The 15800-nt window shown below is 44.5% G+C and overlaps 1 protein-coding gene across 2 annotated transcripts; it reads right to left on the bottom strand.

Annotated features, from left to right (window-relative positions):
- Window positions 1-4725: 4725 nt before the first annotated feature.
- On the bottom strand, window positions 4726-12843 carry GPR75 (G protein-coupled receptor 75). Of its 2 annotated transcripts, none has more exons than XM_081100694.1 (2): window positions 12764-12843; window positions 4726-7251 (listed from the first exon to the last, which is right to left on the bottom strand). In XM_081100694.1, exon 2 carries the CDS (start codon window positions 7224-7226, stop codon window positions 5616-5618), a length of 1611 nt encoding a protein of 536 aa, XP_080956820.1. In that variant the 5' UTR covers window positions 7227-7251; window positions 12764-12843; the 3' UTR covers window positions 4726-5615. The 2 variants fall into 2 exon arrangements, with proteins under 2 accessions (XP_080956820.1, XP_080956819.1); XM_081100693.1 differs by having other exon boundaries at window positions 4726-7346; window positions 12764-12781.
- Between the last annotated feature and the right edge of the window lie 2957 nt (window positions 12844-15800).

The following is a 15800-nucleotide window of genomic DNA, read 5'->3' as shown; positions in this document are numbered from 1 at the left end:
AACACAGCATACTGGTTTGCAGCAAATTTGTTCATAAGCAGAAAGAGTACACTCTAAAATACCGATGAAGTCCGGCCGGCATGGCTCAGTGGTTGAACATCAGCCTATGAAGAAAGAAGTCACAGTTCAATTCCTGGTCAGGGCACATGCCAGGGTTATGGACTTGATCTCCAGTAGGGGACATGCAGGAAGCAGCCGATCCATGATTCTCTCTCATCATTGATGTTTCTCTGTCCCTCCCTCTCCCTTCCTCTCTGAAATCAATAAAAATATATTTTAAAAAATTAAAATTAAAAAAATACTGATAAAAAAATATAGTAAATACCTAAACTGGTAACAATCATTTATCATTATCAAGCATTACTAGTATATACTGTACATAATTGTATGGGCTATATTTTTACAAGACTGGCAGTGTAGTAGGTTTGTTTACACAGCATCACCACAAACACATGAGTAATGCGTTATGCCATGACATTATGATGGCTACATAACTAGGAAGTTTTTAGCTCTACTATACTAGTAATTTTATGGGTCCATCACTGTAGGTGTGGTCCATCTTTGATCAAAATGTCATTAAGCAGTGTATGACTATACAACAGAGAAACAAAGACATAGAAAAAAAATAAAAGCCAAGGTTAAAAAGAGTAGAAAAAATGGGACAGAAACAATATTTGGAAAACAAATTTGAATTGTCCAGAACTGATGAAAGACACCAAGATACAGTTTCAAGGAGTCCAACAAATCTCAAGATAAACTGCAGAACAGCAAAGATACAGGAGATAATACAAGCAGCCGGGCTGGAGGTTGGAGGCATGTTTTGTTTCAATGGGAGAAGTTGCATTATGTCAAGTGGGGAAAGGTGTTACTGCTGTTGTTTGGAAGAATGCCTAGGGGCGTGGATACAAAGGTTAAGACCCAAACTGGTGGCCCACTGTGGACAGAGGAGATTGGAACTCAATATCTGTTCCAAACCTCCTTTCAGTGTAACTACAGTTTCCAGATTGGCAGGTGGCTAGCGTTTTAAATGCAAATTGGGTTCCACCAACTAAATGCACGGTGCCAACCTTTCTCTGCAGCCCTGGTTTGGTGTCAGCCGCTTGCTTTGGGGGTGTTAAGAGGGTTAGTTGTGGAGGTAGCAGCAGCGGCAGCAGGTTCCTGATCGTTGAATAACAACTTCAGCAGGTGCCCTTGACGTTGAAGGCCCAAGGAGGCCTCCTGACTTCTCCCCTCCCAGTTACAGCAAAAGTGGCAGCTCTCCCAGCTGGTCAGTGTTGATCATGGAATCTTTCCTGGAAATCTGTGAGAGCCCCAAATTTCTAATGATTTAGTAGACATAGAATTTCCTATATTCAGTCCTTTTCTGCTTAATAATATTTTTTGGTTCTTAAAAGCAAACTCTAATAAACTAAAAATTCTAAAACTCTCTATCTTTTTCCAGATTTTAATCTTGTTTTAAAGAAGTTTTTGAAATGATTAGTCAGGACTTTTCCTGCCAGGTGAGAAACTTAGTTGAATAAATAATTAACCTTTGGAGTTCTTAGTTAGTCTTGAGCATTTATGCACGCTACAAAATGTGATCAAGTAAATTATTTCATCTTTTAATGAAAATAACTCTCTCTGAGCTTCAATACATTGGTTTTTTTGTTTGATTGTAGAAAGAGTGGAAGGGAGGGGGAGAGCAGAGAGAGAGGAGCATCGATATGAGAGAGACACATTGATTGGTTGCCTCCCACACGTGCCCCGACACAGGGCTGGTGATGGAACCGGCAACTGAGATATGTGCCCTTGACAAGAACTGAGCCCAGTCCGTGGGCCAACACTCTACCCACTGAGCCAGACCGGCTAGGGCAATACATTGTTATCTATTATGCAGTAATGGTCACTGTTAGTCTCTGATAGTTTTTAAATGATTGGACAGAAAAGTCATACTATTGCAATCTGATATTCAGCAATGTTAAAATTATCAATATTTTTATTTTTCAAACATTATTTTAAAAGAACATTAAAAGCATCAGAAATACAAATCTGGCCTAGTGATTAACCTCAGAACAATTATAAAGTGCTTGAAATGCATCACAGTAAAGCATCAAGAGAACTAATTAACATAACCTGGTAATTCATCATATTCAACTGAATTCTCATTACTTCTAGTTCTCATTTTAGCCCTTCTGAAGAGAGAAGTTATCTATGTCCATCTATATCTATATCTACAAATGGATATAGATATGGAGGAGGGCTAATCTAGCCCACTATGTATTTCATGCAAATTAAATTGCTGATTTATTGATGAGCATACAGAGACTGAATGCCACCTATGCACAGGCTAAGTTTTCTTTGTACTATAGTCTGTACCTCCCCAAATGAGCCAAGTCATCTCCATGCCACACAGGAAACCTGTCAGCTCTAATTTTACAAGTAGCCATTACTTTTAAAAAAATCTTTTATTGACTCACATTTGAAATCCCTGACCAAAAAAGAGATACATACCTTTAAAAGTGTGAAATATCTTCTTCATTAATGTTATTAGTTACAAAGCTATCTGGCTTATTGGAATAAATACCAGGGTCTGATTTTAGACAAAAAGTCCAATTCCTAGGTTGCCAAAATACTTCAAATGATCTTGAGAGAGGATGTTAAATATCTTAATTCTTTGTTTAAAAAGAGATAATATACTAACCTATCTCATGAGAGTATTAATACATGAAAACAGTGTTATATTTAAAATATAGAAGCACAATTGAAATGGCCATAATGACTTCCAAAAAATAGCACTCCATTCCAAAAATAAAAGAGTGGATATTTGCTCTGCTATTATAAAATTGCATAGCAAAAATAAAAGAAAAAAGGAAGAGAAGGAAGAGTACTGAAAGGTGAATTTTTTTAAAAAGTTGAGCCTAGCTGGGTTTGGCTCAATGGTTGAGCATTGACTCAGGAACCAGAAGATCACTGGTTTGATTCCCAGTCAGGGCATATGCCTGGCCTATGATTCTCATTAGGGGGCATGCAGGAGGCAGGTGATCGATGATTCTCTCTCATCATTGATGTTTCTATCACTCTCTCCTCTCTTCCTCTCTGAAATCATTAAAAATATATTTTGAAAAAAGAAAAGAAATTGAAACCCATATCTCATACTTCAGTCTCAGACATATAGCCGAAACTGGTTTGGCTCAGTGGATAGAGCGTCGGCCTGCGGACTGAAAGGTCCCAGGTTCGATTCCGGTCAAGGGCATGTACCTGGGATGCGGGCACGTCCCCAGTGGGAGATGTGCAGGAGGCAGCTGATCGATGTTTCTCTCTCATCGATGTTTCTAACTCTCTATCTCTCTCCCTTCCTCTCTGTAAAAAATCAATAAAATATATTTTAAAAAAAAAGAAATATAAATAAATGGCCGATGCTGAAAGGGAAGCGTCGTTAGAGGAGGTTGAGCAGAGTTCTAGCTGAGTGCCCACTGTGTCTTCTCCATGCCCCGCTTAACCTCTGTACTGGGGACCAGCCTGGGAGAGGATGCTACAAACAATGTCTTTCATCCACAGGAGTAAAGTGCTGTCCAATTTGCAATAACTGTTCTTGAATATAACAATTTCTAAAGATAGATTTTTTTTTTAAAAGACAGGTTTTGTATGTTGATGCTCATCCTGTGTCTAGCAGTTACAGTTCTAAAACTATAACAAGTTCAAATGCTAATTGTAAATGAAAACTTTTTTACATAAAAATATGAGTTTACAGTTGTTATGCTAGGAATCACAGAGTACTGTATATAATAAAATTAGTTTTAGGCATACAAATACTTAATCTATTTTCCCTTACTGCCCATCCCCAGTTTAAGATTAATGGGAGAGAATAACACAATTAGTTTACTAGTAAAAAGAGATCTTAAGGATTTTTCTACCACAATATTATATAAAGAAAGACAAAAAAAATTTTTTTAAATAGTTACTTGGATATGCTTCATCAGATTGTTAACAAACCATCTCACACAGAAGGAAAGCATAAGTCAAAACATTCCCATTCTTGCCCAGGATGGGGTGGCTCCTGGATTGGGTGTCATCCAATGCACCAAAGGGTTGCTGGTTTGATTTCCAGTCAAGACACATGCCCCGGCTGCAGGCTCAGTCCCCAGGAGGACATGCGGGGAGGCAGCCAACTGATGTTCCCTTCTTACACCTCATATTGACACTTCTCTCTCTCTCTCCCTCTCCCTTCCTGTCTCTCTAAAAATAAGTCAATAGAAATATATTTTTAAAAATTCCCAGCCTGGCTGGTGTCACTCAGTGGTTGAGGGTTGGCCCATGAACCAGGAGGTAACGGTTCGATTCCGGGTCAGAGCACATGCCTGGGTTGTGGACTTGATCCTCAGTAGGGGGTATGCAGTAGGCAGCTGATCAATGATTCTCTCTCTCTCTCTCCCTTCATCTCTCTGAAATCAATAAAAACATATTTTTTAAAAAATTCCAATTCTCATCCTTATGCCTTCTTAAGCAACAATAAACATCATCTAACACATAACAGTCTATATTGCCTCCCAGATAACAAAACCCTGACTGAGATGAACACATTTAGCACCGACTCTCCCAGGAGTAGCATACCGCTACCACAGGTGCAGTCCTCTTCATTAGGATTCTAGTGAATAGAATAGAATAGAATAGAATAGAATAGAATAGAATAGAATAGAATAATTTACTTTTACCAAGGGATAACATCTTTCTTTCTTTTTTCATATAATTGATTTCAAAGAGGAAGGGAGAGGGAGAGAGAGATAGAAACACCATTGATGAGAGAGAATCATTGATTGACTGCCTCCTGCACGCGCCCCCCTGGGGATCGAGCCCACAACCCGGTCATGTGTCCTAGACTGGTATTGAACCCAGAACCCTTTAGTCCATAGGCCGATCCACTGAGCCAAACCAGCTAGGGCAATAACATCTTTCTTAAAAAACAAAAACAAACACCACAGCTCTATATAGCTACTCAATTGACACAAAATAACAATGTCTATAATAATAAATGGTAATAATAATAATAGTATATTCTTGGTTGACTGTCTTAGGAAAGTACCTAATAGCTGTTTGTTTTCTTGTAAGGATAATTATATAGATAATGTATTTCTGATTTTCTGCTTTAACAATGTATTATTTATTCAAATAAGTCTGCTACCCCAAAAAAAGTATATTCTTCCCCATTTCAACACTTCAAAAAATCAAAATTTATAATTCAGTTAATAAAAATAACACCTCAGTAAAAATTATACACCTTCATACTCTTTAAAATATCCAGCTCATATGTACTTCAAAGACCCATAACACTGAGTCAAAAGATCATTCTCTAACATGGTAGCATGATCTATTTAAAAGTTTAGTACAAGAGATTGGAACACAAGTCAGGGCAAAATTCTAAATAATAAACTTTTATATTAAACCTTAAAATGTCAAGAGACCACAAAGCAAACCAATAGATGCTAATCAATCAGACCAAAGAAAATCATAACTGCCAACTGTTTTTAGTTGAACCTTTAAGCTTTGATCTACGACTAGTCTCACAGAAGTGAAAATAAAAAATCCCTTAGTGCCAGAAACAGGACCAGTTTACACACGATGCTCCAGCCTCCGCCGCTCTAAACAGAGGGGACGGGAATCTGCCTGGCGGAGGCGCTGTCACATTCTTGCAGTAAGTCGTTAGTGGTGTGGTAATGCATGGCCACATAGGAGCTGGCAAATCCAAACGAGTTTCCTGGCTGTAAGTTACATGGGATGTGCTCGTCCTGGGACGGGCTGCTGTTATAGATGCTGTAGTACGGCTCCATCCGAGTGTTGATGGGCGTGGAGCTGCTCTGGCCATAGGGCTGATGTCCAGCGGAGATCTTGGGACTGACCACACTTTCCTTCGAATGACTTGGGCCACAAGCCTGGTCCACAAATTTCTTCTGGGGCTTTGGAGACAACATGTAGGCAGAGTTTGTTTCATGATGGGAGGACTTGTTTCTGTTGACCTCGAGGTTCCCTTTGCCCATGGCTCGAAGGCGAGTCTTCTGTTTGCAGCAGAAAAATCCCAGGCCAATGTATTGGAGGCACCAGAGCACTTTCCTTCTCAGCCCCGTGCTGTTCCGGGAATATATAAAAGGGTTTAACCCTGACTTGAGAAAGATCAGGGTGAATCCAAACAGCTCAAACTGGTAAAGGATGAAGCTCCCACTCCTGGACAGAACCACCTGCACCAAGGAAATCCCCAGGGGAAGACAGCAGACCAGGACCGACAGCACGATGACCACACAGGTGACCACCGCTTTGGAGTCCTTCGCTGTGGAGAGGTTGACAGCCGATACCAGCTGGAGCCGGCTGGCTGCAGGGGTTGGCAGCTGGTTGGGACTCTGAGTGTATCCATGGGTCTGAACGTGCTGCAGTTTGTTGTAATTCTGGTTCCTGTATAGAGCGGGCATGGTGCACTGGATGGGGTCTCCGCCTCCCTTCCCCGGCGCCCCCATGAAAGGCGGCGGTCTGGAAGCGTCCACTGTGATCACAGGGGGGCACTTTCTGACCTGAGCGTTCTTCCGCAGGGTCTGAGCAATCATGACGTAAGAGACGGAGACCACAGCCACACAAAAGGTGAAGTCGACCACGTAGAGAGACAGGACGGCTTTCCCTTCCCCAGCCGTCAGACTGGACAGGGGAAGGCAGAGGTGGGACTTGCGGGTTTTCAGGGTGGCCATGGTGGCCAGGCTGAAACTGGTGGCCCAGAGCAGCAGAGTGAGGAGCAGGGTGCAGGGAAAGGAGGCCGTGCGGCTCGGCTGCTTCCCCAGCACCATGCGGAGCCGGTGCAGGGCGATCACGGCCACGGTCTTGAGGGACATGATGATGAAGCCGGAGCTGGTGAGGTGGAAGGTGAAGCAGAAGGCGTCCGGGGTGCCGCTGAAGAACAGCACGAAGGCGAACATGGGCGCCGTCACCCCGCAGATGAAGAGGTCGCAGAAGGACAGGTTCAGGATCATGAAGTCGAAGTTGGTTCGGAATTTCCTGAAGGCCGGATCGAAGAAGGACAAGAAGACGATGAAGTTGCCGTAGGAGCCCAGGCAGAAGATGACCACGAGCAGGAAAGTACAGGTCACCAAGGTGGCCGTGTGCACCGGGCCGTGGAGACCCTCCCGCCCAGCAGTGCCGTTTGCTCCCGCGGCGCCAGGCAGGGGCCAGGTGGCGTTGGGAGCGTCCGGGAAGTGGTCCGTGGAGTTCATCTTCAGAGGCAAAGGTCTCTTCCTTCTGTGGGGAGGGGAGTCAGGGCCTCAGCTCACAGAGGAGGGGCCAGGGACAAGAGAGACCCGAGGCAGAAGAGCCTGCACGCAGAAATGCATCCCCTGCAACAGAAAGGAGTTACTGTAGCCGGTGGAGTGCTCTCCTGATCTTCGTCAAAGGCACTGGAATGTGTCAGCTCTGACCCAGCGCACAGAAAGCCCAGCACGGAAAAGACAGAAACACCTCCAAATACACTCATCCAGCGAACCTGAGGTTTTATGACACAGTGGCTTTCAAACTGGCTTTAAGCATCACCTCGAGAGCAGGTTAATAAAAGAAAAGGAGAACCCTAGCGGGTTTGGATCAGTGGATAGAGCGTTGGCCTGGGGACTGAATTGTCTAGGTTGGATTCCAGTCAAGGGCACATGCCTGGATTGTGGCTGGATCCCCAGTAGGGGGCGTGTAGGAGGCAGCCAATCAATGATTCTCTCTCATCATTGATTTCCTATCTCTCTCTCCCTCTCTCTTCCTCTCTCTTCTTCTCTGAAATCAATAAAAATGTGTGTGTGTGTGTGTGTGTTTAAAAAGGAGATTCCTGGGCCTCGCCCATCGAGATTCTGATTGAAGGGTGTCCAGATGCTATTTTTAGAATCATTCTGGTGCCATGCACTGGAGACACAAGAATATAACCTCTTGGCCAAAGGGATCACAATCTAGCTGGAGATCAACCTATGTAATTACAGCCCAACGCTACAAATCAGATGGAGCAGGTGCTATGGAAGGAAGAAAGGGGACCCTAATCCAGCCCAGGGTGGAGGCTGGGAGGCTGAAGGGAGTCCTGGCAAGGAGGAGGTCACTGGGTGAATGGTGAAGGCAAGGCGTAGTAGGGACAGACAGACTGCAACAAGGGTGTAAGTCTTTGCAGGATTTGCTCAAAACCAGCACGTGCTTAAAATAGAAGCAGAGGGTATTGCTGAAGCATACTGGGGCCCTTTATACCACTCCCACAGACTGCTAACAAATCCTATTTCTTTCCCTAAGAAGAATCCTTTATTTGCCATTATTTACAATTTCTTCTCCCTGCTTGTGGTTTCTTGGCCAACTCCGTACCATCCTTTGGAAAAAACTTTGTGTAGGGCTACATGTGAGGGGGGAAATGAAATTAATGAAGGGTATCAGAATTATATTTGAGATTTACAAGGTGCAAATGCACCTACTTTTTAAACTTTAAACTTCTATGCAAATGTGAGTTAACATCATTCCAACAAGCATGTCTTCAGGACAGAGCAGGGGGCATGCACCCAACCCACTCATGCATTCATTCACTCAGTTTACATTCACCATGTGCATACTATATGCAGTTTTATGCTAGGCGCTGTGGGTAAAAAGGTAAGACACAGCCTCTACTTTAATAGAAGAACTTGTTTTTCTTCTTGCTCCTTTATTTTTCTTAAGCTTTCCCCCATTTCGCCATGAGATTTAAAGTACACTCACACAGATCTTCTGTTATCCCAAGTCCCAAAGCCCTGAGTGGCTTGGTGCCCACCCTGCTCCCCAAGATGCTTCTAAGTGGGGCAGCTTAAGTTGTTCCTTGGAGACAGATACAATGCTCTTGACAACCAAAAGGTATTTGCTTTAATCCAGCATTTTTTTTTAGGGATACATAATGGCACTGGGGAGGTCCAGGGACAAAGTTCAGCATATTTAACTTCAAACTCAAGCTGAGTCCCTGAGACCTCCAGCTGTGTCAGAGGTTAACCCCTTAGGTGCTGGGTCAGCGGGTGCAGAGAAAGGGGCTGGGTCAGGGAGGGATTACTGGGGGCTCCAGGAAGCAGCTATGGACCACCCTCGGTACAGAAGCCTCGCAGCATTCAATCACAGGTACTGCTGTCTCAGTGAGCATCAGACAAGTTCAGTCCTGGGGAGGGAGACCCCTACAGCCAATTAGTGTCCTCCTGTGAAGGTAGAACACCTCTTCTACATTCTCAGTGGCCCATGGGTGCAGAGCATGACCATATTATGAATTTCTCCACTGGGAAGTGAAACCAATTTTTCTGTACATTCCTTATAAAAGTTCAGAGAGGATATAAATCCTGACTATTTGTTTCCTAACGATTAGAATTTTAAAAATAATAATGGGTAGCTATTTGTTTTCACTTAAGATTGTATTGTTCCTGAACACTTTTTAATGCCTACGTAGTGAAAAAGATACCCTTTTACTATTTTTTTATTGTTAATTGGAGGATTGGGGTTAACTGATGAAAAGAGAAGTAGAAGAGAAACCCCAATTTGAAGAGGCAGGAAGAGCAGAGAGGTGACACTAATATTTATAGCAAACTCCTCTCTCCACCCCCACCCGAAGGTTTCCTCTCTGGGAGCAGGGAAGTAAACGGGAGTGAAGAGGGAAGCAGGAGTTTGGTTTGGGGAAATTAGAAGAATAAAGAATGTGGAGTTAGGATGCTAACAGAAATATTGAGTAAATGGGGAATACTGAAGAAGGGGGGAATACTGGAAGTTATGAAGACCCCAGACGAGGAGACAGTTGGAAAGAGTTGTCAAGTGGAAAATGAGATGATGGGGCACCAACATCAGTCAGGGTGAGAGGCAGGAGGAAAAAAGATTTGGAGCAGATGAGGGGCAAATTTCACTTTCTGTACAGTTATAATTTTTCCAATAGATTAAAAGATAATTCTGAATTACAGATCGGGAATGTAACTATCAGTATCATTACTAGTATGTTAACTGCACTAAGTGCTTGTGATGTGCCACCCACGGTCCTCTGCTCCACACTCTGAATTTACTGAATCCTCACAGTAACTCTGAGGTGGTTATATAACTTATCTCCACTTTACAGATGAGGAAACTGTGTCCGAGAGCACCTCACTTAAAGTGGTAGAGCATGAATCTGAACATTAGCAGTTACTCTTAAAGCCCACACTCTTCCCCACCATGCTAAACAGAACAGGACGAGATCAAGGGAAAGATTCCCAGATCAGAAGATTGTTACAGCAGCTATAATTTATTGGGTCGTTAGTATATGCCAGCCAGGCATTTATACTAGAAGCTTTACATACGTCATCAAACTTTGTCATTCTCAATATAATCCTATCAAGTAGGTATTGCAATCTCTTCCCAACTCAAAGTTCTTGGAAACCAACATTTGAACACACACACACACACACACACTTCTGTGTACCTTTTTGTTAAGGTTGATAGTTATGGTTCTGGTATAATCCTATATAATAAAAGGCTAATATGCAAATAGACCAAACAGCGGAACAACTGAACAACCAGTCGCTATGACATGTGCTGACCACCAGGGAGCGCATGCACGGAACATGGTGGGCATGGGCAGCAGGTGGCAGAGCACAGAACAATGGTGGGTGTCGGCTGCAGCGGGATGGTGGAGCAGGTGAGCAGGGGCATCAGACCAAGGTGGGGTGCTGGTCGCTGTCATTGGGGTGAGCCTCTGGTGGTTACTGAAAATTCTTTGCTCCAGTGTGCCGCGGTCCCACCCAGTGCTCGCATCTGCTGCTGGCGCCAGCCCCACTCGCACCCACAGCTGGCACTGGATCCACCGCTCACACCTGCTGCCAGCACCTGGCACCGGTTCTAATCACTTGGTGCCATCAGTGGGTGTGAGTGGTGGCTGCCGGCCCCAATTGACCCTGAGGTCTTCTCCACCTGCCCCTGCTCTTGAGGGGTGATCGGGGCAGCAGTCACAGCTCACACCCACTGACAGTGCCGGCCCTGCTCGCACCCACTGCTGGTGCCAGCCCCATCGCTCCACACCGTCAGTGGGTGTGAGCAGTGACAGCGGGGCTGCTGTCAGACAGGGGTAGGGTGCCATGGCAGGAGGGGCGAGGGGGCAGAGAGGGTGGGCCAAGACCCACCCCTGTGCTCACCACAGCCTCGTGGCCAGTTCCTTTCAAGGTGCATGAATTCATGCACTGGGCCCCTAATATAATTATAAATCACTCCTATTGGGATAATTTGAAAAAAGTTAAAAATCAGAGGCTGGGAAGAAAAAGGGAGGAAAAGCAGAAGACAGAATAGAAATAAAGGTGTTGGCAGAGAACCTTGAGAAATAAAGGAAATGGAGGGAAAGTAACTACTATTAGTGTTAACTCTGGGACTATAAGAAAGAGGAGGCTGATATCACAACTTGGGTGATTATGAAGGCAGAATTATAAAAGTCAGTGATTTGAGGAGGGAAGTAAAGAAATAGCTATTTGCTATGCCTAAATATTAAATAAAGGTTGCCAATGTTCTTTTCAATGCAAGCATAGAAGCTACTCTGTATCTCTGGGACCATAAATAGGTATTGGAGGACAATGTGATTAAAGTCATAAAACCAGAAAAATGTTAAGTTGGAACACCGGCCTTAAGCAGGCATATTGGCTACAATAAACATGGAATGAATTCATATCATATCCATCTTGTTACAACTAGGAGGAAGGATCCTAAAGTAGTAAGTAAAATATGTTAAGGGGAAATTTTTTCCCCAAATATATTTTTATTGATTTCAGAGAGGAAGGGAGAGGGAGAGACAGAAATATCAATGATGAGAGAGAATTATTGATTGGCTGCCCCCTGCATGCCCCACACTGGGGATTGAGCCCACAACCTGGGCATGTGCCCTGACCAGGAATTGAACTGTGACCTCCTGGTTCACAGGTTAACCCTCAACCACTGAGCCACACCAGCTGGGCGGTAAGGGAAAATTTATTGTACAGTGGCAATTATTTATCCTTAAGATGTGTGAAGAGTCTGATAATTTGGTGTGCTGTCTTAATATTTTAGTGTATACTAAAACATTTTATATGCGCTTTCCCAAGTCCACTCATGACCTGGATTCTTCCCACTCATTTTTTTCTCATAAGGCCTTACATTCCTCGAGGGCGGGCATTTTCAGAGTCTAACCCTTGGGAGCCGAGTTCTGTATAAGTGTCATTCCCATTGTATTTGTATTGATCCAGAGCACCTCAGGGAAGATGACTTGCCCAAGGTCACTAAGATTGAAGCCAGATTTATCTGATTTCAGAGCCCTTCAAGCTCTTTGTCCCCAGTTGAACTACCTCTTGAGGCCGGGAGCAGCGGATGGGGGATGGGGTGGGGCAGGGTCAGTGGCTGAGGGGCACAGGGAGGCTGTGGAACCCCCCGTCTGGGTGTGGAACGGGTGGGGACCGACCCCTGCCAGGAGCTGGCAGTGGGTAGGAGGTCCCGAGGTGGAGAAGGTTATGGTAAGAAGGGCCTAGGCCTGGCCAGGGAAGCTAGTGAACCAGTCGGGAGAGGGTTGGTGGGGTGAGGAGGCCAGGCCAGGCCACGGGCGGTGGGGGAGGGGTTCCACGGCCCCACGGAGCGTGGGAGCGGCCCGGGCAGGGACCGGGTGGCTGCTCGGCAGGCTGCGCCAGGACAGCAGGTGCGCAGGGGCCGGGCTGGGACCGGCGCGGTGTGCTCTTTGCTAACCCACCGGCTCCCCGTGCCCGACCCTCCCCGTTCCCCTGGAGTCGCCTCCTCCGGGGCCCGGGCTTCTCACCTGCAGGGTGGCCGCAGCGCCGCCCCTTCTCCTCCATCTCGCAGCCCAGACCCCAGCTCCACCCACCGCCCGGGAGGATGCAGGGCGCCCGGGATGCAGGGCTGGAGGCACCATCGCCATCGCCGCTGCCGCCGCCTCCGCGCATCCCGGAGCCGCAGGAGCTGGGGGCGCAGAGGCGGTCACCGAGCTGCGGAGGGCGCCGCCCCCTCCACCGGACACCCAAGCCCGGCACCCCGCCTGCCCTCGCACCCTCACCACCTCGCTGGCTTCCTTGTGCGCTGGGGCCGGCTGCTCCCCGTCCTCCGTCCTCCGTCCTCCCTTCTGTAGGCAACGGCCAGCCGACAGGAAGAGGGGCAGGCGGATTGGGTAGAAACGAGGAGAGCGGGGGCGCCAACAGCACACGGCGACCCAAGGGATCTTGGTCTCAGAGGGACGCACCCTGGCATGGGGGGTGGGCTTCTTGCCAGCCCTCCGCCCGCCTGCATTCCCGGCTTTGGGGCCCGCCAGGCTCTCTGGGCTGCAGCTAAATACGTTCTCTCCTAAATTGGCATCGTCCAGTTTCGTACTTTGAGACTTAGAACTTGTAAATCAAGTCATAACATTTAAATCAAACCAACTTTATAAAAAGAATTACATCTTCTTTCAAAAAGTATTGATGAATTTACTAAAGGAACTTACCAATTACTAGGAAACAAATGCAAAGTAAAAAAACAAACAAAAAACCCCCCGCAAAACTACCCCTGCAAATAACGAAGCCAAGAAACCATGGACATGAATATTGAAAATCATAGAAGGCAATGGTCGTAGGCATGCAGCTAGGCAGTTTAGTGAGCACCAACACAAACCCAAATCTACCATCCACTCATTCCTCGAGTCCATATGCCCCAATGAACTCATAAAATGGGTTTAATTTTAGTCTGAGCCTTCCAGTAACATCCTTTCTGGGTAGCTGGGGTCTTACTACTTTCCTAACCTCCAGAGGCAGGGGTAGTGTTTAGAAATGAGAATGCTATTTGAATGCCCTTTCCTTCACCCTGATGCCAGAAAACTTCGTTCAAGTGAATACTGCTGATGAAATCCTATTGTGGCTAAACTGTTTGGTACCAAGTACCAAAGAATTTGACTTATGCACATAACTTATCTTTCCCAGTTCCGCTGTGCTTTCATCCTTAATAAAAAGGCTGGATAATTTGTGAAGTAGACATTCAGTCCAGGAGTTGACTATGTTCCCAGAATTTGGTTTAGGAATGAATTTATTCCTAAAGGCAAACTTCCCATCAATTCCCATGTAAGATTCCACTCCCAGACACATGCAATGCAGCAGTTCTCATCTAAGTTGTCAGCAGCGGTGACCCTGGGCCCTAGAAATAATCAAAAGGAAAACAAGACATTCGTATTGAGTGGAAACTCCAAAATTATATCCCTCTCTGTATGAATTGCCTGCTCAGCTCCAGGCAATTGGCCATGCCACGAGATAACAGGTTTGGCTGGCAAGCAGCAGTTACACCTGTGGGAGAAATTACGTTACTGGGGGAAAAAATAAATTTACAGGTTGTAAAGGATTCCAGAGATCTAGAAGAGGAAATCAGAAACTACCAAAGTTCCAGAACTATTACGTACCATCAGCAAAGCTACTGTAATTCTGTCTACCAAATGTGCCAGCCAAGTGTAAGAACACAGCCTTAATAGTAAAAAAAAGAAAAAAAAAAAAAAAGAAAAAAAAATCTGCAACAACAAAAAATATACACAGGGCTGTTATGTTAAAATATGAATGGCTATCGATTTTTAGGGAAACCAGCATTCTAACACACTGTCACTGTCAATGCAAATTCAGGAAAACATTATCAGAGCCACTTAATGATTGATTCTTGACCAAAAAATCTCACTTCTTGGAATTTTTCCTAAGGAAATACTTGAGGAAAAAGTTTGAAGTATGACGATAACAAAATGTTCATTGCAGTGTAATTTGTAATAGGGAAAAGGGAAAACCTTAATGTTCAACAACAGGGGAATACTCACAATTATATTAGCAAGATAAATAAATTGCCATCGTCCATAAACATAACTATAAGGATCATGTAGGAAAAGTAAATTTTTTCAATCAAACAAAATTTCTTACTGGTTCCTTCTAGACACACTACTAAATGCCAAAAAGGGCCTGCAACTTTAGATGCCTTTTCAAATATTTGAAATCAGCTTTCACAAACTATTTTTTGTCACCAAAATTTATTCACATTAAGAGAACAGGGGGGTAAATTTTCCTCCTAAATTTTGAAACACACTTTTCAAAGTCTATATTTAAAAGATCCAATTCAGAAATTAAAGATTATTACCTCTTACCTCAAAGATGCTGGCTTTCTCCTCACCTCTCCACCCCCTCCTTTCTGGAAACCTACCTTAACACTTCACCAGTGGTTCTCAATCCTGGCTGCACAGATGAAGCATTATGGAGCTTTAAGAAGATCTTGCGGGTGAGTCCTAACCAGAAAAACTCTGATAGAGGAACACAGTGGATTCAGTATCGTATTTTTTTTTTAAGTTCCACTTCAGAAACGTTGCTAAGACATAGTTTCGTATAGCTTAGAAAAAGTCGAAGTGGTTAATAGGACGCCTCACTGCTCAAGGTGTGGTCTCAGGACAAAGCATCAATATCATGAGCTGAGAGCCTGAATTAAAATTCATATTTTAACAAAATCCCTGGGGTTCTTAGACATATTAATCATCTAGATCAGCTGCCCAATAGGACTTTCTGATGAAAACATTGATCTGTGCTATTCAATAGGGCAAACCACTAGCCACAAGTGGCTAATAAGCACTTGAAATGGGCCTAGTGAGACTGAGGAAATGAATTTTTAATTTGATTTATAAGTAAATAGCCACATGTAGCTATTAGCTACTCTAGTGGACAGGTCCAACCTAGATAACTCATTTTGGTCAGGGGGCATGAACTTATGGATTGAGATCTATGGATCCAAAGGAATCATATAGAGTCACTGCCTACAGAACTGTTCTGTCCGCTTAATGAAGACAAAAGCCA

This window comes from Myotis nattereri, assembly GCF_964212035.1.
Source record: "Myotis nattereri genome assembly, chromosome: 10".
NCBI classification, from domain to species: Eukaryota; Metazoa; Chordata; class Mammalia; order Chiroptera; family Vespertilionidae; genus Myotis; species Myotis nattereri.
The sequence above is the reverse complement of the archived record's forward strand: the minus strand, read 5'-3'. Positions and strand labels throughout refer to the sequence as shown.